Source organism: Vulpes lagopus, chromosome 2 (genome assembly GCF_018345385.1).
Source record: "Vulpes lagopus strain Blue_001 chromosome 2, ASM1834538v1, whole genome shotgun sequence".
In the NCBI taxonomy this organism is placed as follows: Eukaryota; Metazoa; Chordata; class Mammalia; order Carnivora; family Canidae; genus Vulpes; species Vulpes lagopus.
The window spans coordinates 145,088,196-145,112,211 of NC_054825.1; the positions used below are offsets into that span (position 1 = coordinate 145,088,196).

At 42.6% G+C, this 24,016-nt stretch overlaps 1 protein-coding gene across 1 annotated transcript in view; it reads right to left on the reverse strand.

Annotated features, from left to right (window-relative positions):
• Window positions 1-23,815, reverse strand: part of FAM189A2 (family with sequence similarity 189 member A2) — a 63,729-nt gene extending 39,914 nt beyond the window's left edge. Inside the window, exons 1-2 of the mRNA XM_041745480.1 lie at window positions 23,245-23,815; window positions 13,432-13,488 (exon numbers count right to left, since the gene is read on the reverse strand). Of these exons, the coding sequence (XP_041601414.1) occupies window positions 13,432-13,488; window positions 23,245-23,685 (498 nt within the window). The 5' untranslated portion in view covers window positions 23,686-23,815. The remainder of the gene's footprint in view (window positions 1-13,431; window positions 13,489-23,244) is intronic.
• Between the last annotated feature and the right edge of the window lie 201 nt (window positions 23,816-24,016).

The window sequence follows — 24,016 nt, forward strand, 5'->3', positions numbered from 1 at the left end:
AAGAATCTTGAGCAGACTCCACACTGAGCATGAACCCCAATGCAGGGCTTGATCTCTTGACCCTGAGATCATGATCTGAGCTGAAATCAAGAGTCAGATGCTTCACCGACTAAGCCACCCAGGCACCTTGGAAATGGAAGGGACTTCTACTGGGTACTGAGTTTCTTTTTGGGGTGATGAAAATGTCCTACAATTGGTGGTGAAGATGTCTGTGCCTATCTGTGAACATGTAACAACTACTGAGCTGTAGTTAACTTAACATGGGTGAATGTCATAGTACATCAAATAGAGTTCAATAAAACTGTTTTAAAAAAGAAGGGATCCCTGGGTGGCTCAGTGGTTTAGTGCCTGGGTTCGGCCCAGAGCATGATCCTGGAGTCCTGGAATCGAGTCCCATGTAGGGCTCCCTGCATGGAGCCTGCTTCTCCCTCTGCCTGTGTCTCTGCCTCTCTCTCTCTCTCATGAATAAATAAATAAAATATTAAAAAGAGAAAGAAGAAAAGAAGAAGAAGAAGAAGAAGAAGAAGAAGAAGAAGAAGAAGAAGAAGAAGAAGAAGAAGAAGAGGAGGAGGAGGAGGAGGAGGAGGAGGAGGAGGAGGAGGAGGAGGAGGAGGAGGAGGGGAAGGAGAAGGAAAATAGCAGCTAGATCATCTCTGAGATTAGATGCCTTCTTTGTCAGAAGAACAAAGAAAAGAGCCATTTATAAACTCCAGAAAAGCCCCTAGGTGGCTCAGTGGTTGAGAGTCTCCCTTTGGCTCAGGTCGTGATCCCGGGATCCTGGGATCGAGTCCCGCATCGGGCTCTGCATGGGGAGCCTGCTTCTCCCTCTGCCTGTGTCTCTGCCTTTCTCTGTGTGTGCCTCTCATGAATAAATAAGAAAGAAAGAGAAAAGAAAAGAAAAGAAAAGAAAAGAAAAGAAAAGAAAAGAAAAGAAAAGAAAAGAAAAGAAAAGAAAAGAAAAGAAAAAAAGAAAGAAAGAAAGAAACTCCAGAAATAACATAAACCTATCCGTCAATGTCATGGTCTGAAACTGAAGTGAACTGAAACGAGGTATGGTACCTAGCAAATGACAGGATCAGAAAGAATAACTAACGGATGTGACTTGGCTGCTCAAGACTGTCCTCTTTTGAGGGACATGGGATTATACCTCCTTTCCTCTAGACTCCATCACTCATGGTGCTACCAAAAATAATTTTTGGTGCTACCAAAAATAATGTCGCCGATCCCTTGAGCAAGCAGGACTCATGAAGGCCAACAGAAACCCACTTTGCTTTCTCCCTCAACGTTGCTGAAGCCCACTTTGTATGGCTGGTTTGTGCTGATGCTCAGATAAATTTGGGGCCAGGCCCACAACCTCTCTGGTCAATATCAGGTGCAAAAAATCCTCCGGCCACTTTAAGTTACAAAAAGTCTCCTTTCCATGATTAGAATATCTGGACCTGGGTCCTAGTCAAAACTTGGAGCTTCATTTTTAAATTCAAGCTTCTGTCCCTCTTATGAGATGGATCACTATAGGGGAGGAGCAAGCTTGCAGGGGAAAGACAAGGGGTGGCTGCCATCTTCTCTGCTTCCATGCTTTTCGTGTGCACTTCTCCTCCTGAGGCCTGCCAGCCACAGCTCTGTCATTTTGGAGAGGAGGGAATCACAGAGAGACCGGGCCATGTTGGTAAAGAAGGTAAGAGCAGTGAGCACGCCTGGGTTGCTGAGGGGTTCAGCGTCTGCCTTTGGCTCAGGGCCTGATCCCAGGGTCCTGGGATCGAGTCCCTCGTCAGGGTCTCAAGAAGGAGCCTGCTTCTCCCTCTGCCTGTGTCTCTGCCTCTCTCTGTGTGTTTCTCATGAATAAATTAACAATTTATTTTTAAAAAAGAAGGTAAGAGCAGCCACAGTTCACTTGACTCTTCCTGTCTGCTTTCAGCCAGTGTTCACAGACAACTTTCTCCCAAATGATGTTCTGAAGCAGGACTGCTGAGCCTACTATTCTCTACTCTTAAAGCATCCAGAAGAACAGGCCCAGCCTCTCCCCACTTGGCCTTGGACTAGGAAAGCACAACAGTACTTTCCCAACAGTAGTTTTTAACTCTGAGGCCAGAAGGCACTTCAACGAGCCCTTTAAAATTCCCCAGGCAAGTGCCTGACACCAGTCCCAGTCAACCAAGGGTTCTCCAAATGCTTATCTTTTAGCACTCACTCCTTTCCCCATGCGGAGGTGGACTCAAAATGCCACAGCAATTCAGTAACTTTCTCCAAAACATTTGTCTCTTTAATCCCTAATCTTTTTATAGGCCAGGGGATGGAGGTCGGGTAAGGGTTGCAAAATGGTTTTCACCCAAAAGCTTTACAAGTCCTGCTTCAATACTCTAACACTGGACAGGGGGAGCTGTTGGCATTAACTCTCCTGTACTGCAGCCCCAAGTGGATCTGAAAATAAAGAATCCAAAGATGCCTGGGTGGCTCAGTCGGTGAAGCGAAGCATCAGACTTCGGCTCAGGTCATGATCTCAGGGTCCTGGATCAAGCCCAGCCCAGCCCCAAGTGGAGCCCAGCTCCCTGCTCAGCAGGGAGTCTGCTTATCCCTCTGCTTCTGCCCCAACCCCCTCTCAAAAAGGGTTTTTTTTAAATAAAATCTTTAAAAATTAAAAAAATTTTAAAAATAAAGAAGGCAACTCTCATATCCTATTACAATCACATTCATGTAATGAAAACACTGTAAATGCTATTGTTAGCTTTCACTACTTTAGAAACAATTTATGAATGAAATTTCAGTGGTATAATATAGTTTAAGAGCAAAATGTAAATGTTGAAACACTGAGAATATAAAAGAATAGTTCTATCACCAGGAGGCAGATGGAGGGAAAAAGTAGATTTAAGGGCTAATTTCTTCATCTTATTTTTTTTTAAAGATTTTATTTATTTATTTATTTATTTATTTATTTATTTATTTATTTATTTATTTATAGAGACAGAAACAGAGAGAGAGAGAGGCAGAGACACAGGCAGAGGGAGAAGCAGGCACCATACAGAGAGCCCGACGTGGGACTGGATCCAGGGTCTCCAGGATCACGCCCCGGGCTGCAGGCCGCGCTAAACCACAGCGCCACCAGGGCTGCCCTAATCTCTTCATCTTATAAAAAAGAATCAAAAAGATACTATCCAAAGTTGATGAATTGAGAAACAGAAGTTTATGAAATTATTTAAAATTATAGTCATTGAGAGGAGAAATAATAATTTCAAAAAAATAGAAGATAAATAGGAGACAATGTTATGAATCTCTCATCTTTAGGATGGAGATAAACACCAGGGCACTAAAATCAAAGTTTAAAATGGCTAATGGGGGGATCCCTGGGTGGCTCATCAGTTTAGCGCCTGACTTCAACCCAGGGTATGGTCCTGGGGTCCCCGGATCGAGTCCCACATCGGGCTCCCTGCATGGAGCCTGCTTCTCCCTTTGCCTGTATCTCTGCCTGCGTCTCTGCCTTTCTCTGTCTCTCACAAATAAATAAACAAAATCATAAATAAATAAATAAATAAATAAATAAAATGGCTAATGGGGAGTGTGCTCAGGTTTGGGTGATTGGAGAAATGCACTATTTTTAATTAAAGTAAGGAGTTTAATAATGACTATTTTTATAAAATAGTCTAATGACTATTTTTATTAAATTATTTATTTATTTTATTTAATAATTTATTTAAATTATTTATTATATATTTTTAATATATTTATAAAATAGTCTAATGACTATTTTTAATTAAAGTAAGGAGTTTAATAATGAACTCCTTAAATAAGTATTTTCTTTATCTTATTTTTTTTTAAGATTTTATTTATTTATTCATAGAGACACAGAGAGAGAGAGAGGCAGAGGCACAGGCAGAGGGAGAAGCAGGCTCCATGCAGGGAGCCCAACGTGGGACTCGATCCAGGGTCCCCAGGATCAAACCCCGGGCTACAGGCGACACTAAACCACTGTGCCACGGGGCTGCCCAGTATTTTCTTTATCTTAAAAGGCATATAGTAAATTATCAAATGTCATGATGTCACAGTGGTATGTTTGACATATATATAATGTAGTGCATGTGTATGTCACATATATACATCACGTTATATATGTCATATGTTATATATACATACACATAGTTTATGCTACACATGTTTGATAAATATATATAACATGTTTATATGCCACATATATGTTTATATATGGTGTGCATATATATACTATATTTGACACACACAATGTGCATATAGATCATTTATAAGAATATTTTGTGGATACAAACACAAAATAAATAGAAGACAGTCTCAGAGAGGTGATTTATTTATTATGCCCTAAATTATACAATCAGGGGACCCAAAGTCCGGGAGAGTCAGTTTGCATTAATGAGAAAGATCCAGGTCTGACTCAAATCTATACTCTTTTGTCTCCATCAACTTGCAGAATATCTGCTAAAAGACAATGTCCATTTATAAATTATTCTATTTTCTCCATTAAAGAACTCCATGGGCCACTCTTTCATATCCTTATTAGGAAATTACAGCTAAAAAAAAAAAAAAAAAGGAAATTACAGCTAGTAAGATCCAATCTGCCACCACCCCAGCCCTGACATCCAACACCAAGCATTCACCATTAATTAATCTAATTTGAGCACCCACTGGACTTCTTGTTTTTCATCTGAGTTACCATAAATGACCAAATATTTAAAATGAATCCCTTTCATTAATTTTTGAATTCATTTTTTAAATTGTTATAAGAGTAACATTCACAGAAGAAAAAAATCACGGTCCTACAGCAGAGTTCTTGATTATGAATAACGGAAACCAACGCAGGCTATTTAAACAGAAAAGGAATTTCTTGCAGGGCTATCAGGTAGCTCACAGAATCCCCAGGAACCAGGCTCAGAAACCTGGGAAGAAGCCAAGGGAAGCTGGGAGCTGGGACCTCTACCAAGGTCGTGCCCCAGGAAAACCAGGTCCTTGGTTGCCAGCCTTGGACACCGGTTGCCTCTTTTGCTTAAGGAAGTCTAAGCTGCCCGGCCTATTCTGCATCAGCTTCAGAGTCCTGGGCAGGAGCTTCCCTGAGTAGAGGTCAACTGGCTCACATCCTGGTTGCTGGTGTACAGGAGTGTCAGTATCTTGTCTCAGAAGCTTCCAGCGTGGGAGGCAGGACCCGGCCTCCAACCGAGATTCACACAAAGGCAAATAAAACTCCAAAAGAAAGTTCTGATATACAGAGGCTGATCACCAAACCCAAACAAAACAAGGAAACCAAACAGCCTCTTGGTCCCACAACACAATGCATATCCTCTCTAGATATAAAATGGGAAATCAAAGTCTCCCTCTTTCCCTTCCCACTGCACTCAACAGAAGTGCCTACTGTAAACAGTTCCTTGTATATCCTTTCAGAAATGTTCCACGTGACTACAAACACATATGTAAAGATCTCCCAGATTTAAAAAAAAAAGTAAAAAAAAACCACCGTATGTATTATAACTTTCCATATGACAAGTTATCTATTTTAAGATGCTCGCCAATTCAAAATGGTCTCCCTTCTTGCCCCAAATCACTCATGGCTCCTGCATCTCTCTCATAGGCATAGCAGAAGTGGATCCCTCTAGCTATGGGGCCCGGAAAGCCCAGATGCAGGACTGGCTGGAGGGCTCCCTTCTATAACCCAGACACCTACCACCACAGTGTGTCTACAATGCACTTTGACATACTTCGGCACAGACAGTGTGATACTATGTACCTATCAGCTGGCCCACCCAACACCCTAAGGACGGTCAGGGATTCAAATACCAGGAGAGTCAATTTGCATTTATGAGAAAGGCCACACTCCAGAAGCTTCCTTTGCCTTCCTCTCTCAACAACAACCAAGCAACTTTGTTAAATTAGCAGAGTGATTGTGGAAATAAGTTGTCCAACTGATGAAACTCTTAGCTTGTTTAATTGCATAAAGGATGTTAAAAATGGGTTTTCTGTGAAATTTGGGGTAAGAACTAAAACCAACATAATTTCCTGTCCCAACGCTCATCAATTCTGGGGCTGACCATACTTTTCTGACCCTGTATTAAACAATACTGAGAACAAGCAAAGATAATCTAGCTACTTGCCCCAAGAACTATTTGTTCCTCAAACGTAAGACTGTGAACCAACTAACAAAGGTAAGACTGTGAACCAACTAAAACAGTTTATCAAAACTAACAGCTTACTCATTAAATCTTGCTCCCAGGACCTCCCCTCCATTCACCCCCTAATCCAAAACTATTATGTCATAAGCTTTGCCTAAACCCTACCAATTCTTTATCTTGCAAAGGCCACTTTATAATCCCCCAGCAGGGGTCCTCAAACCCTACAAATAGGCTCTCTTTGATTCACCCTTTCTGAGAACTAGCGGCAAGGAGGTGTCCTCCCTTACTGCAGCAGATCTCATAAACTTAGCTTCGCATGATCAGCAGGATTTCAAGGAACCAGCAATAGTTTTCAAGACAAATGGGTGCAACAAAAACCAGAGGTAAAAAATTGTTCACACTGTCCTGAAAGCTTAGTAAAAATTTTAGCCCTTTACCCTTTAAGCTTCCAGAACAGAGTGCACGAACAACTGTTTTGTCTGTTGGCTAATAAGTGCTTGCATGTGTAGCAGAATTTGGCCTGAGGCTCACTTTCATTGTAATAATTGACTTGGCAGGAAGGTTACCTCAAAGCTTTGGTAATTACCTGTCGCTGACAAACTAAACATGCTAATGAGAGCACACCCAGATGGCTGAAGCCAGTTGGAAAGCAAGAAATTGCTCAGGCCTTGATTCTGCCCAGAGATGGGCCACCCAGAGTACTTCCAGTTCCTGAGGATGCCAGGTTCTTACCCAATACACAGTTCTGGGGAGCAGATGATCAGAGGAGAGAAATGAAAGCTCTGTTGCCAGCAGACTAAGCCCACTGTGGTCACAGATAAGCCTGAGCCCAGCCCAGGGTGCATTCATGATGCCTAAATCCATATTTTGCTGCCATGGGTTACCTGATGACACGCCAAACGAGAGACCAAATCTCCCCTTTAAGATATTCTCAGTGGATGACGCAAATGATTCATAATGTGCTTGCCTTAATCTTAGGTCCCATTTTACACTTTACAGTTTCAACATGCATCCCTGTCTACAATCCTAAGAAATGGGCGCATGCCCATTGTACAGATGAGGAAACTGATCAGATAATTTCCTTGCCCAGTCACTGATTGAAAGTGGCAGGATTAAGACTCAAAGCTGACCCTCCTCGTGCCGTGTTCAATTCTGCCTCTTGCTCTTTTCAATCAAGGATAAACTTCCTCCATCTCTTGTCACTTGAGAACTTGAAAAAGAATTGGACAGTCACAAATAAGAAAATTATTTGTTTGTTTGTTTATTTATTTATTTATTTTAGAAAATAATTTAAATTACAAACACACACACACACAGAGTTGCTGGGCCTAGAGAAGTACTGAACAATTTGCTAATGGAGGACTAGTGGAGGAATGGTATAAAGAAAGGAGCAGTGGACTAGAAGTCAAAATCCCAAGTTCTTTCTAATAATAGTTCATGCGTTTGTGAACTGAACAAGCTAGTTAATTCCTGAGCCACTGGTCCCTTATATATAAAATAGGAAAAATACCTGCTGTATAAACCACATAACTAAAGATATAAACTCTTAAACATTATATACATGCAATGGAGGATTATTAATTATTCTGAAGAGGGAGAATAGTCATCTATTTTTATTCCTTAAAGAACCAAGAATGAAATGATCATAGTATTTTTAAAGGGAGCTTATAATGGCCTGTTGAAAATGTCTACTAAAGTTAAAACACCCTCCAGGTAACTAATAAGGTTTCTGGAAACCTACATAATGAGAGCTAAAGGACTCTTAAAAGATTGCTCTGATATAAGTTCATCATTTTACAGAGGCAGAAACCAAGAGATGGGGGAGCCTCGGTGGCACAGCGGTTTGACGCCGCCTGCAGCCCAAGGTGTGATCCTGGAGACCCGGGATCGAGTCCCACGTCGGGCTCCCCACATGGAGCCTGCTTCTCCCTCTGCCTTTGTCTCTGCCCCTCTCTCTCTCTCTCTCTGTGTCTCTATAAATAAATAAAATATTAAAAAAAAAAAGAAACCAAGAGATGCTCCCAAGGTCACCGATAATCAGTGGTGATGTGTCAGCATTAAAATGCAAGTGTCTTGAACCCTCAAACCAAGACTCATTCCGAATTCTTGACAGCCGGGAAATACACTTGAAAGAACCAGAATGCACAAAGTTCAAGCTTCAGAGTTCATTTTATAAATGTACAGATTCCTAAACTGCCCACTGGTATTTTGACCCCTCCTGGTCTTGTCATCAGAAATGAAAGGGCCACCATTTACCTCACAGCTAACCCACCTACAAGTTTCTGACTATCTGGTGGGCTAATTCCTCAATCTTTTGAGAGTGTCTGGGTGATCCATGACTCTCCCTTCAAGGCACAATAAAATGGAAAGAACCCAGATCCCTAAATGGCTTTGTGGAGCAGAACCACCTTGCCAGCCTAGCCTGTTTGGACAGTTAGATTAGAGGATGGAATGTCTACATATGTTACCAAACCATTTTTAGTCTCTTTTGGGGTAATGAAGTCTTATCCTAAATTCCATAATCTTGAAGTTAGAAGAGAAAATAGCCAGTTCATCTACCACTTCTATTCTCCATCTAGGGTGCACACACAAGTGCACACACACACAGCTTGATCCTACTCGTAGTCAAAAATAGTTATAAATGCAATGGAATATTACTCAGCCATTAGAAACGACAAATACCCACCATTTGCTTCAATGTGGATCGAACTGGAGGGTATTATGCTGAGTGAAGTAAGTCAATCGGAGAAGGACAAACAGTGTATGTTCTCATTCATTTGGGGAATATAAATAATAGTGAAAGGGAATATAAGGGAAGGGAGAAGAAATGTGTGGGAAATATCAGAAAGGGGGATCCCTGGGTGGCGCAGCAGTTTAGCGCCTGCCTTTGGCCCAGGGCGCGATCCTGGAGACCCAGGATCGAATCCCACGTCGGGCTCCCGGTGCATGGAGCCTGCTTCTCCCTCTTCCTATGTCTCTGCCTCTCTCTCTCTCTCTCTCTCTCTCTGTGTGTGTGTGTGTGTGTATGTGTGTGACTATCATAAATAAATAAATAAATAATTAAAAAAAAAGAAATATCAGAAAGGGAGACAGAACATAAAGACTCCTAACTCTAGGAAATGAACTAGGGGTGGTGGAGGGGGAGGAGGGCGGGGGGTGGGGGTGAATGGGTGACGGGCACTGAGGGGGACACTTGATGGGATGAGCACTGGGTGTTATTCTGTATGTTGGTTAATTGAACACCAATAAAAAATTAATTTATTAAAAAAAATAGTTATAAATGTTTACAAACCATGTTCCAAGATTATTATTTTTGTTTTGGACACATGAATATCTTATCGGTATAAGGAAGAGGATCCAGTAAATGAACACTTCCAACTCTTGAGTTTCCATGAAAACTTGAGTTTGACCAGTATAAAACCTAATGTAATCACTGAAGCAATCACAAAAGGAGCACAAATATAAACAGTTTTCAAAAGGAAGTATTCAAGTGTTCTCGATAAGTGTGCATCCAATAACTCAAAATGAAGACAGCTTGCCTCTCAAAGGGCTCTCTGGGAAGACCAACCTGCACCCCCTTCCAACCTCTACCATCAATATACCCCCTGACCACCCTTAAGTAGAAAGGGGAAGAATACGACATTCCAGAGGCAAGAACAAAAGAGACAAATTTAAGACAAAAGCAAAAAACAAACGTCGGGAACTCAGGACCTAAATTTCTTATTGGCTGCCAAATTAACTTCACAGTCAACAACAGACATATCTATAGCACACTGGCCCTAGGACACAGGGTGAAGAAGTTGGACAAGACCCCTGTCTTCATACAACTATCTACAGTAGGGAGACAGACAGCAAGTAGTAAACGAACAACACACAGGTTAATTATGGACTATCAAGCCAAAAGTCAGTGCTGGGACATGTTGAGAGGTAGGGACACAGGGACACAGGGCCACTATTGTTGGGGTGGTTAGGGAAGGCCTCCTTCAGGAAGTGACTGCTAAGCTGAGACCCAGAAAAAAAGGAGCCAGCCAAGCAGGGGGAAGAAGGTCCCAAGCTGGTTAAGACAGCCTGGTTGTGTTTCAGCCAGAAGGAGCCCCTATGGGTAGAGTACAGGATATGAAGGGGAGAAAGACTGGGAGTGACCAGCCAAGCCCCCATCTGCCCCCCTGCACAGGGCCCTACTGGCTCTCTGATGGAACGTGGTCTCCAGCAGCACATTCCCTAAACTCAGGAAGAGGCCTGGGGGAAGCCAAAGAGAAGGTGAAGCAGCCATTACGGGGGATGCGGGGTGGGGGAGGTGGAAGAGCCATCCCTTGATGTCACTAGATTATCCCCTCTGTTCAGCAAAGAAAACTAGACTCAGGAAAGTTAAGTGGCTTATACATTATACAGCTCTTTAGGGGATGAGCTGGGACTCAGACTAGGAGTGTCTCACTGACATATCCAGTTTCTTTCTAACATCACATGACTTTTTTAAAATTTTTTAACATAATAAAGGCATGTGGCGCAGGTTATAACAGAATACTGTGGAGATTCACGTGAACCGAGGATTTTTTACTTATGATATTGACCAAGGCTCAAATGATCTCTTGATATACCCAGAAAGTTTATCCTTGTACAATGCCTACCAACTGATTTATCTTCTTTATAAATTGATGTTAATTAACATTTCAAAACAATCTCTACTTGACCTTCTAAATACGTAATTCATAAGTTAAAATAGAGAAGTTCCTGTATTCAACAGGCTTATAATTGATGGCGATACAGAAATATGACAGAAGGCCATTCAGGCAGGCATGTGGACCCCTTGTACATGGAGACATAACATTTACTGATGTGAACGTAATTAATGTACTATGAAACCGAAAAAGCAGAGCAAAACATGGTATACGTACAAACTGGTTATAACTTAGAGCAACCCTGTCAGGATCCCTCTTACTTCTGAGAGCTTTCCCTGTATCTTTGCTTAACAAACCTCTATCGCTTTACTAAAAAAAAAAAAAAAAACTGGTTATAACTTTGACAAAGTTGTACCTATACTTATCAACAAAGATGAGAAATACATCTAAAGGCATGCAATAAAAATACATCTCTATTAAGGTCATTTTCTTCTACAGTTGTTTGAGCTCACATAATACATCTATGAGGCATCTTTCCAAAAGAAAACAATGTTAGAGAAATAAATGTCTTAAAAGGTTGACCTTCTTAATATCTACCTAGAACACACACTCACATTCTTCTCACCATTTGAAATCTTAAAAGTACAAATAGCATTAGAGATTTTCTAATTTCAAATTAAATGCCTGATATTTGTATTACTGAGCATTTCAATATGGACCCAATGGAAAAATCAGGGCAAAAAATGACTCCTATACTAATTACCATTAGTATAAACATTGGACACCAACCAACATTTTTCTAGAGAGTTGTTGCAAAACAGACCTCAGCCACTCATATGTCATAAAAGTCATCCGAAGTCTCATTTTCTCCTACTCTGCTATCTTGTAGATTAAAATGCTGCACCTAATTTACTCCTTCCAGAAATATTAACAGCATTTCACTAAGTGCTATAACTGGTGGATTTCTAAAATGTTGCCTAAATTGTCTTGTGGGCCTGAAAACTCTTTAGTTTTTCAAGACCATCAACTCAGTACTAGGCTCCATTACTCTGACTGTATTCTACAGTGGGTTTCTTCTCCCTGCATTTAAGAATTTAGCTAGTTTTGTATTTATCACCCACCACCCAACAAACAGTGGTCTGCTTGAGATGAACTGTTAAGTATATACACAAAACCATTTTAGAAGATTATTTAACCCTATTTCAAAATGGATGGGAGAAAAATCAAGGGACGTGATATGGAAAAATTTTTTTTCATTATATGTATTTCAAATCGCATTTGTCAGAACTTCTACTTCATCTTTAAAAGTTGGCAACTCTATTGGTCTATTTTTTATAGTATTCCCTGAACCCAAAGGACATAGCAAATAAAAACAAAAAACAAACATTGGGAATGTACCAAATGCCACTGAATCGTGAACTTTAAAATGGGTTAACTTTATATTATGTGACTTTTACCACAATAACTAAAAAAAAAGGATAAAGTTACCAATGTATGTCTTTATTACCATAAAAATATACGTGTGATAGAGAATATAAGAAGTCTAAGCCATGAAACTAAGATGTCCAACCAAAGCAAAAAAATAATAATAATAAATTATGTATTCATGATTTAATACCTGAGATTTACTTCAAAAGAATATACGGGGTGGGGGGGTCGCCTGGGTGGCTCAGCAGTTGAGCATCTGCCTTGAGCTCAAATCATAATCCCAGGGTCCTGGGATCAAGTTCCATGTCAGGCTCCCTACAGGGAGCCTGCTTCTCCCTCTGCCTGTGTCTCTGCCTCTCTCTGTCTCTCATGAATAAATAAATAAAATCTAAAAAAAAAAAATCTATAAAACAAAAAAGAATATACAGGGGAAAAGAATATGGGGAGCAGAGGGATGGGTGCAGTCTAGCTGAACAAGGCTGGCTGAGTTGGTAGTTGCTGAGTGATCAGCATAGGGAGTTTATTACATTATTCTCTCTGCTTTAGTATATGTTTAAAAATGTCCATAGCGGGAACCCTGGGTGGTGCAGTGGTTTAGCACCTGCCTTTGGCCCAGGGCGCGATCCTGGAGACCCGGGATCGAATCCCACGTCAGGCTCCCGGTGCATGGAGCCTGCTTCTCCCTCTGCCTATGTCTCTGCCTCTCTCTCTCTGTGATGACTATCATAAATAAAAAAAAAAAAAATTTTTTTTTTAAATAAAAAAAAAAAATGTCCATAGCAAACCATTTTTTTACAATTACATCTTTACAATAAATCTAACCCTGTTACTAGAAACCGGCTAGGTACATGAGAAGTTTAAAATGTATCAGAAGGGCCCCCTGGGTGGCTCAGTCAGTTGAGCATCTGCTTTCAGTCATAATCCCAGGAGCCCTGGAGCCCTGCAGCGTTGGGCTCCCTGCTCAGCGGGGACATCTGCCTCTCCCTCTCCCTCTGTCCCCCAACCCCCGTTCATGGGTGTGCTCTCTTTCTCGATCTGCTCTCTCTCAAATAAATAAATAATCTTTTAAAAAAATGAATCAGAAAAGTGACAAAATTATCATCTCGCTTTACCATTATGAGAATATCTCCTTCCAAGAGTCATTGTTAGCTTCTTTTTTTAACGAACAAGAAAGCTTTGGCATTTCTTCAGTGGTTGAATCCGACAGACTTCATACATAGCACATTTTAGAAAGAGTAACAATTTATGAGATCAGTACATACCAGGAGTATCATAGGCCGCTTCCAAGTTGTTAATCCTATGATTCCAGAGAGTATCACCTACAAGGATAAACAGTATCATAAATCTAGAAATGTGACCAATTCCAATAAACTAATCCTAGTCTTTAAAGCTTTTTTTTCTTTTCAAAAAAAATCTGAAACCTCAAAGCCTTCTAATTCAAACACTTAATATTCCTGCTGATTACATGAGCCCTGGTAGACCACTTTGGGCTCTCTTTCCTCCCAAAGCCCCCAAAGCTTTTTTTATTGACTATATATGTTTTTTCTTAAGGTCAACTAAGAACACACAAAGAGGGGTGCCTGGGTAGCTCAGTCAATAGAGCATCTGCTTTTGGCTCAGGTCGCGATCTCGGTCCTGGGATGGAGCCCCATGTGGGGGGGTCCCTCTGCCCTTCCTCCTGCTTGTGCTCTTTCTCTCTCAAATAAATACAATCTTAAAACAAAACAAAACAAAAACCACACACAGAGTAGCCTGTCCTTCCAGTTAGTGAAGGAATCAGTATTGCCATCCAAGCTCTCTGCCCCAGAGCACCTAAACTATTGCCATTATCAGCCTCACATGACACAGTGTACCTGCAGCCCTCTCTTCATTAGATGGATACCCATCCTTTGTGGGACAAGTCAACTCCCTGAAGTGGTACACAAGGTCTGTCAGAACCATCCTCTGCCCACTTCGCAAGCCTGGTTTCTATGCACTCCTGCCCCTCCACCACCCACCTTCCTCCCAGGCACACCTGTCCCCCATCAGATTGGCCAGGCTTTAGACACTGCAGGGCTCTGTGTAGCTCTTTGCTGCAGTGTCTTCTCCTCCCAGCTCCCCTCAGAGCTGCCTGAGAACTACTATGCATCCTGCAAGATCCTGGCTAGCAGTCACCTCCTCCCAGAAGCCCTCACTGATCCCACCACCCCACACTCCTGGATGCCCTCTACACAATCTTTTCCCCAAAACGCTCTCTGTCGTAATAACTTTTGAGAAGTGCATCTCTGCCTTGCCCACCAGCTGTGAACTCCTACTTTGTCTCCCAATCCTTGGCTCCCAGCCTGGTACCTGTCACATGACTGGCAAGTGATAAATGTTCCTCAGCATTTATTCCACAAAGAGGAGAAGGACTACGGTGAGAAAAGTCTCAAGGTGCCTGGGTGGCTCAGTGGGTTGAGCATCTGCCTCCCGCTCAGGTCATGATCTCAGGATCCTGGGATCGAACCCTGTGTGGGGCTTCCTGCTGAGTGGGGAGCTGCTTCTCCCTCTCCCTCTAGTCCTCCTCCTGCTTGTGCTGTCTCTCTCTCAAATAAATAAATAAAATCTTTAAAATAAAATAAAAGTCTCATATTGCAAAGTGACACTTCGATAAATAACAATCCAAAATCCTTGGTAAAGAAGAATCAGCATTTTGCCAAAATATAAACTGTAAATCAATGTCAGCCCTCTGGATAATACAGTTCACTAAGCAGTCAGGAAAGAACAATCAAAGTGATTATTCAGCTCAGGGACATTCTCATGTCACTGGAGCACGTTTACCTTTGTGGAACAGTATGCATGCATCTGCTCAATGCCATCATGAGGGTTTTCCTTTATGTGCACTTTTTACCAAAATCCCTCAAAGGTACCAGCTCACAATTATTGCTTATCAACTACAAATCAGTAGGGATTTTAGTGTTACTTCAAATCAAAGTTCACAGGCCTATAAATGCTCTCCGTTTTCCATTTACTGGCTTGAGAGTAAATCATTTTACTATGTCAAACCAGGAGAGGACAAATGTACCCACTTCTATCAAGGATAGGAAACCACTTGTGGCCAGATAGGCAACAGATTCTTGTATTCCATTTATGTTTAAACATACTATCAGCTGCCTGCCCACCAGCACTATATCCTTGCAATCATCTTACATTCAATAGGCTCTTTCTTCATTCTGAATGATTTCTGGCTGGAGACACACAGGACATGTGTCTGCATGTGTCTGCATCTACTTTACAAACTGGGACTTGAAATCCATGAGACCTTGGAGTCCACGTTCCCCACCTGGCTTCTAAATAACTATGTGACCTTGGCCAAGTCAGATCACTTTTCTGGTCCTCATTCTCATTTCCTTAGAAATGTGGTTAAGTGAAGGAAACCATCTCTGGGCCTCTTCCAACTCAAAAGTGTACCCTGCTGTGATGGTAGTGATTCCTCGGGATTCCCTGAAATCCAGCACTGGTTCCACCTGCAGACTGTGTGTGGGCACAGATGCTTGCATGTGTGTGTGCATGTTAAATTTTTGTGTGCACACATGTGCGTGCATGTGTGTGCCCACATCGGCATGTATTCCCTGCCTGCCCACCCGGCTGCTCACTGGACTTAGCTCAGGAAATGGAACTATTTTTGCAAAAACATACTGAGACATTTGACTGCCCTTGAGGGAAACACTAACTGCTCACTTCACTAAAATATAAATATGATGTAAATTATCAGTTAGTGTTTGGTATTTAGACCACCTGATTCCCTTAATATAAAACCCTGTGGTTCAGCTTTTTGGAACACAGTTTTTTCCATTAAAACAATAGGATCATTAAAATGAAGTGTCCAGGGACACCTGGGAGGCTCAGTGGTTGAGCAACTGCCTTTGGCTCAGGTCGTGACCCCGGGGTCCTGGGATCAAGTCCCACATCGGGCTCCCTTCAGGGAGCCTGCTTCTCCCTCTGCCTGTGTCTCTGCCTCTCTCTCTGGGTGTCTCTCATGAATAAATAAATAAATCTTTAAAAGATAAACAAAAATAAAATAAAATGGAGTGTCCAGCCCAGCCCATAAAAATAGCTAGAAACCTCAGCTATACTTTCCACCTCCCCCACCAGCCACATCATCCCACCTTCACCCACATTAACAATTTGGTGTGCTTACATATTTTACACATGTACATATTTTTCTTTAAATTCTTATTACTAGACAAATATGTGTATATGTATATTTACACATGTACAGAGGTGAACTTTTATAAAAAATGGGTCATAAAAGATACTTGTCCTCCTCTTATTTTTCATTCTCAATAAATGCCTCCAGGGAATCTCTTCACGTCTGTCCACTGGAGTAGCTCTCATTCATTTCCGTTTAATGGCTATATAATATTCCTTTGTATGGTTTACCTAATGCAGTCAATCATTTCCATATTCATTGATACTCTATTTCCAGTTTTTTGCCCTCATAATCAATGCTATGATAACCATTTAAGACCACGTAATGCCTAAAAACAAGTGCTTTTTATTTCTGTTGGATAAAATCCCAGGAGTAGGGTTGATAAGGTAAAAGGGAAAAATATACATATGTATTTATATATTTAATAGATTGTGACAGATATAATTGTCATTTAAAATCAAGGGTCTCTGAAATGAACTAAGCTATCTTTATTATTTTTTGAGGGAGAATTTTGCATATGTGAGCAACAAACTAAACTTAAAACATAATTTTTAAAATATGTACAAAATGTATTTGACAAATAATAAATATCAATAATCTCGAAATACCTATGACCACAAAGATACTTAAGACCCAGTAGGAAGAAATATAAACCTTATTAACCTTATTAAAATATATATCTTATTAAATATAAACCTTATTAAGCAATATTAAATAAAGACTCAATTCAACATATACCATATTCATGGATTATAAAGCAAAATACTTAAAGATAATAAATAAATTTCCATTTGAATTATTTTATAGACTCAGCACACACTCACATTAAATCCCAACAGGATTTTTCTAAGTTAGGGCCAGAGTCAACAAATGAATGAATGGACTAGTGAATAAAGGAATGAATGAAGATCAGAAATAGGGGATGAACCTGCTTAAAGATGACTATTTCAGCCTAAATGCATTTTCACTCATGTGCTCCTAAGAGAATACCAACAGCAAAAAGCAGCTTCATTAGCATTCTTTCCACCCAGTGCAAGATGAAACTTGCCATGAGTGAACAAGCAAGCACGTATTTTCTGACACTAAATTACCTTTATATTATTATAATAAGATTTATTATAATTTTGGTTTCACTCACTTGTAACCCATTCCTTGTAGCTTATAGGAAAAAGCAGAGGCTTTTCTTTTTTCAAAGATTCTGCAAAGAAGGATTCCAAGATACTTCATGCAAGAATCACTGTTACCCACCATATATGGTTAATGTGCCTTCATTTCCCAACTTAAAAATCAAATCATAAAGATCAAAATCTCATTATTTTACTGCCCTATTTTTCCTTTGCTACCCATGAACATGCCTTAGGGCAAAAATGTTCTGGATTGTTTGCCAAAAGCTGCTATATCTAAACATAGAGATAAAAAGAGCCAAACTATAAATGTCCCATGTTTACCTTATGAATTAAGCACACAATAATCAAACCTCTCCAACAACCTATCTTGCCCTGTAGGTTTTACATTGGCAATTAAAAAAATAAAGGGTGTGTGTGTGTATGTGTATGTATGTGTTGGTGTGTATCATTTTTCCCTATCTGTCCAGCATGATTTACATTAAAAAAAAACTGAGGAAATGGGCACCTGGATATTTCTAATGTATACATGATGGTTACTAGAATGTCCCAGAGAAAACTGGCCTTTTCACTTTACTTGGATCAAATATTGCCTTGATGTTTAAAAACACTGATAGAGGTTCTACTATGTGCCAGGCCTGATACTTGGGCCCAGCAGCAAGTTCTCCTATATATTCTCTAAGTACTCCTCACAAAATTAGTTCTGAGGCAAGAATTATCACACCCATTTTACAGACTGGTAACTGAGGCTAAGAGGCTCAATGACTTACTCAAGAGTTTATCAATGCCACTCTGCTGCCATATAAAATAAAGGACCCAAGAGAATCAATAAAATCTATCACAAAAATTATATTTAAAATGGCCCAAAAATATTAAAGTAGTATTTGACGATTATGATAGGAAAAATATATATATTGCTGTTAACTGGTAGAGACTTCAGAATTTTTGAGTTAGTTTCTCCTTCAAACATTCATTCTTTTTTAGGTTTCATCACTGCAATTTTTTAAAACATGCTTACCTTGAGGTTCACCAGTGTCTGTTGCTTTATAAGCAACTGGAATCTTGAATTACAGACTCAAGGGAGGGGGGAACCCTGAGTTTAGGACAGTGACTCAAAGTAGAAATGTATGCAGATAATATTAAGGATATTAAGACTCCCAGAGAAGAGCAAATAACAATAATAATCAATTCTCTCTACCTTTCGCCGGAAATATCTTCCAAGGATCAGATATGTCATCAGAATAAGGAATTTTGGTTTTTGAAGGAGGAAACACTACTCTTTGACTAATCCATTGCAGTGTGGTAGTTAACTAAATGTGCCCCAAATCAAAAGCCAGGACAGAATGAACTGAACATGGTCCTGGAGATTCTCCTCTGCTACCCACCTGGAGTCAAACTTCAGGATGCTTTTAAAAGTGGCTAATCTCCTGGCTTCATGCCCTTTGGGAATAACAGTAGATGGAGTCATTAAACAATACCAGGAAGAAAATAAATGATCCCAGAATGCTTAAAAACAGTGAGTATGTTAAAAACATTCCCCTCAAACTGCTGACAGTATGAATGTAGAGTATGGACAAAGACGCTTTATAGGACTTGTTAACTCTTTAAATATATAGTAAAATAGATAAAAATATCTTCAAGGTGGGATCCCTGGGTGGTGCAGCGGTTTGGCGCCTGCCTTTGGCCCAGGGCGCGATCCTGGAGACCCGGGATCAAGTCCCACGTCGGACTCCCGGTGCATGGAGCCTGCTTCTCCCTCTGCCTATGTCTCTGCCTCTGTCTCTCTCTGTGACTATCATAAATAAATTTAAAAAATTAAAAAAATATATCTTCAAGGTCCAGAAAAGTGAAGGAAACTTCCAAATCTCAGGCTCAAGGCAAGAATGCATACAGAGATATATATGAAGAAATATTCTTGACTTATACGGTGTTAATAAAATAGTCCTTTTAATGAATATATCTGTCCCTTGAATTTAATTTTGCACCAAATATAAAAGCAAAATCTGTATTGAAACTGAAAGAATATTTGCCAATTTAATGGCTAGAGCAGACTCAGGCAAGTAATGGTCATTTCAAAGCTTGGAAATGAAGGTATCTTTACACTGTGTTCCTACATGGATCCCAAGTAACCTTAGACAAACTGGCACTGCCACCCAAACTACATAGTTTCATATACCAACAAAACTTCTTAGTGATAAGTAAAACATTATAGGTCCATACAGTGGCATCTCATTCGGCAATGAACAGAAATGAAGTATGCCATAATCATGTGCCATAATCTGAATGAACCCTGCAAACATTATGCTAAGTGAAAGGAGCCAGTTACAAAGGACCACATACTGTATGATTCCATCTATATGAAATGTCTAGTATAATCCATAGATCCAGAAAGTAAATTAATCAGTGGTTGCCTAGGGAGAAATGGGGTCAAGGGAGAAATGGGGGGTGACTGCTAATGGGTACAGGGTTTCTTTTGGGGGTGAGGACGGTTTTCTAAAATTGGCTGTGGCAATGGGTGCACATCTCCCTGAATTCATCAAAACTCATTGAATTGCATGCCTTAAATAGTTGAATTGTATGGAATACAAATTATATCTCAATAAAGCTGTTATTTAAAAAAAAACTGCTGTCCTCGTCATAATTTTTAAGCTTTTTTCATAAAAACCTTAATTTAGCTATCTTTATATTAGTACATTACAATGTGCTATTAAGCCCTTTTCTTTTAGACATCCATACTGAAATATTTAATGGCTGAAATTATGACACAAGGGAGTTGCCTTGAAATAATCCAGTAGGGGGAGTGAGTGTGGGTGAGAAGTGGCCGTGTGTTGATTAACTACTGAAGCTGGATGATGGGTAAACAGGGGTTCACTATACTATTCTTTCTACGTTTACTGAGATTTAAAATTTTCATAGTAACATGTTCCAAGTGGAGGTGGGGGTAGTTTCTTAAGACTGCCTGGTCATTTCTATGCTGTCTCTCTCTTCTGTTTATATTTTCTTCCTGTTTAGATTTTCTTTTGAAAAATGATACACATATTGGACTATTTACAGATGAAATGGTGTGATGTCTAAGATTCGCTTCAAAATTATGTGGGAAGTTAATCTGACAAATGGCCCAGGGAGCATGATGGAGCTCATTCCTACCCAGCTTGAAACACTCATCCTCCTGATACTATCAGAACACACAGAGCCAGCAGCAAAGCCAGAAAGAGGCACAGATGAAACAATTGTTGGAGCAGGGTGAAAGGTATAGGATGCTTCACTGTACAATGTTTGAGTCAATTTCAAATTCCCCATAATGCACAGTTTAAAAAAAATAACAAAAAATAAAAAGCCTTTCTTGGGTACATAAATTCAAAACGTAGGGGCGCCTGGGTGGCTCAGCAGTTGAGCATCTGCCTTCTGCTCAGGGCATGATCCTGGGGTCCCAGGATCCAGTCCCGCATCAGGCTCCCCTCAGGGAGTTTCTGTTGGCTCTGCTGCCACTTTGTGAATTCTGTGGTCAAACTCTGAAACAAGCCACAAAAAATAAGCATAATGAACCACTGCAGGTTTGCATATAGAGGTGAAGGGTGAGCTGTGGAAAACAATCCAGCAGAAGAGAATTTAGTTCCAAGTCACCAATTGTTTCCCTGCTCTGTTTTGCTGGATCCTAGAATACAAGGCCACGCCCAGCCAGCAGGTCCAGGAACAGTCTTCATCTTCTGATTGATGGCTGTATGTAAGAATGTGTGTGTGTGTGTGTGTGTGTGTGTGTGTGTGTATACACATATATATATTTCATCAAATCCAACTCTTTATTGACTGACATCTAAGTTTTTGCCTCTGAAATAATTCAGTCATACACTGATTTGGGGTTTTGATTTCAGAAGAGAAAAAAAATAGTTTTAAATAATCCTAAACTAGCGATATTTGAGAGGACGAGAGATTATGATTTTATAAAGGGGAAATCCCTACAAATGTATCCAAGACTCACATCCTACCCACGGTATTTAGAGAAATGAAATGCACCCACCATTTGGCTGAAATTGGTCTGACGAGTGGACTAGGGAGCATAATGAATCTAAACCCTATCCTGTTTAAAAAAAAGACTCCAGGAGGCCCTGGGAAGAGCCCAGTACCAGGGCGAGGAGGCTGGGATTCCTCTTACATGATGTACAGAGTGTGGACTCCAGTTATCACAGCATGGGCTATTCCACAGTAAGACCATCCAGGTCAGAGGATTTCAAAAGGAAAGCAAATTGGCCTCTGTTTAAGTATAAAACACCAGGCTGGGCTCACTGCACCTAATGTTCTCGATGTTCTTATTCAAACAATTACTTTGGGTTCAATTAGTTGCCCCTATATTCTTATTTTTTTAAATTATTTTTTAAATTATTTTTTAAAATTTATTTATTCCTGTGAGAGAGAGAGAGAGAGGCAGAAGCAGGCTCCATGCTGGGAACCCGACACGGGACTCCATCCCGGGACTCGAGGATCACGCCCTGAGCCAAAGGTAGGGGCTAAACCGCTGAGCCACCCAGGGATCCCTGAGTTGCCCCTATATTCTTAAAATCTGGTCTTGAATCTGGGTATGCATGGACCTGCAAAAGGACAATTTTATGTTTATTGGGCACATGCATTCATTACAGATCTTCAACTATTGGCACCGCCAGACTTTCAGATTTAGTTACTTCATAAAAAAAGGTTGGTTACTCTCAAATACCCATCTTCCACAATCATTCCACAAAGACCTATATTTCCCAGTCTCTCAACCCCCAGCAAACCTCAAGAGGTTGGGTGCCTTAGGAGCTCTGACATTTTAGGAGGCAGGGATGAGTAGCCACGTGGAGTCCACAGTCAGGGGAGGCAGCAAGGCCGAGTCACTGATGTGGGGGTAGACATCTCTGGTTACCTGTCCCCTGCTCCTGAGGCTTTGGAGAGCTCATGCATAATGACACTTTGGGTTCTTGAGAATTAAAATCTGCACAGCAGCCTGCCTGGCTCCAATAATCAAGTGGGAGTTTAGGGCCCTCCCTTAATGACCAGGTACAAGTGTGTTTGCACACACCCTGCCATTATCTCCTGAACATGTCCCCAGAGTGAAGCCATCCTACCCGGTACATTTCACATTTCCGTGTGCCTTAAATCGGAATAAAATAAGTGGCGTGCCCCAGTCAAGCTGTCACTTCAATCACCGGGCAAATACACCTACTATGTGCCAGGCACTGTGACTACCTCCTGAGACAAAACGGATCAAATGACTGCCCTCCCCGCCCAGACGTTTTCGCAGACGTAAATGCTAAGTGGCCCCAAGGGGAATCGTTTTTCCTCCTACTTTCCTACCATCCATCCACCCACCCCCATTCGTCCAATCTCCCAGAGCTGGAGATCTAGTTTATCCTATGAACTCGACAGGAACAACAAAATCCTTCAGCCTGCAAGGAACAGGCAGTGTCCAGGTACAACCCAGTTCGCCCCTAAACTACTCTCTCTTTGGGCCTTTTTTTTTTTCCTTCTTCTTCTTTTTGGTGCGGCTTCAACGTCTGCAAACACTTGGACTGTTTTAAGAGGCTGCGCTCCCAACGGCAGCCCCGGGCCGGGGACCGGGGACCGGGGGCTGGGAGGGTGCGGGGTAGGGGGCCCAGCGCGGGGCGGGGGAGCCCGCCAGAGGCCCCGCTCTCCCCGCACCCGCACCCGCACCCCACCCCGCACCCGCACCCCACCCCGCACCCCGCACCCCACCCCACCCCCGGCCCCGGCCCGGCGCGGGCGCGGCACTCCCCGCACTCACTCACCGACGAGCCGGCCCAGAAGGGACACGAGTTCTTCACCTGCGGGGAGCTGCTCAGCGACAGCGCCCCGAAGCTCAGCGCCACCATGCAGCAGCCCAGGATCAGCTGCAGCAGCCCGAGCGACAGCAGCGGGCGAGCGGGCAGCAGCGCGGAGCCCGGGGCGGCGGCGGCGGCGGCGGCGGCGGCGGCCCCGGCCCGGCGGGAGGAGAGCGCGGGCGGCGGGGCCAGCACCCCGGGGGCGGCGGCGGCGGCGGCGGCGGCGGCGGCGGCGCAGCGGGGCCGCGCGGGGGGCTGCAGGGCGGCCCGGGGCCAGCGCGGCCGCAGCGGGGGCAGCGGGGGCTCCTGCGAGGCGGCGGCCGCGGCGCCCGGGCCCCCGGCCTGCGGCCCGCCCGAGAGGCCGGCCACGGGGCAGCAGGAGCCCGGGAGCACCACGGGCAGGGACATGGACGGGCGGCGGCGGCGGCGGCGGGCGCCGCGCACTGGGCACCGCGGGCGGACCCCGAGGCCCAGGGGGAGGGGAGGGAGCGAGCCCGGCCCAACCACTTGCTGCCGCCGCCGCGGTCCCGCCGGCCGCGCCCACCTGCCGCCGGGGGTCCGCCTCCGCGGTCGGCCGCGCGCGCCTGCGCCTGCGCCCGCGCCCGCGCCCGGGGTCCCGGGAAGGTGCGCGGCTCCGACCCGCAGCGGGCCCGGGAGCGAGGAGGGGGCGTAACGCGGGGGAGCCCGGCTTTAAACTTCTCCCTGCCCCCCGCCCCCCCGGAGGGAGGCATGGCCGGAG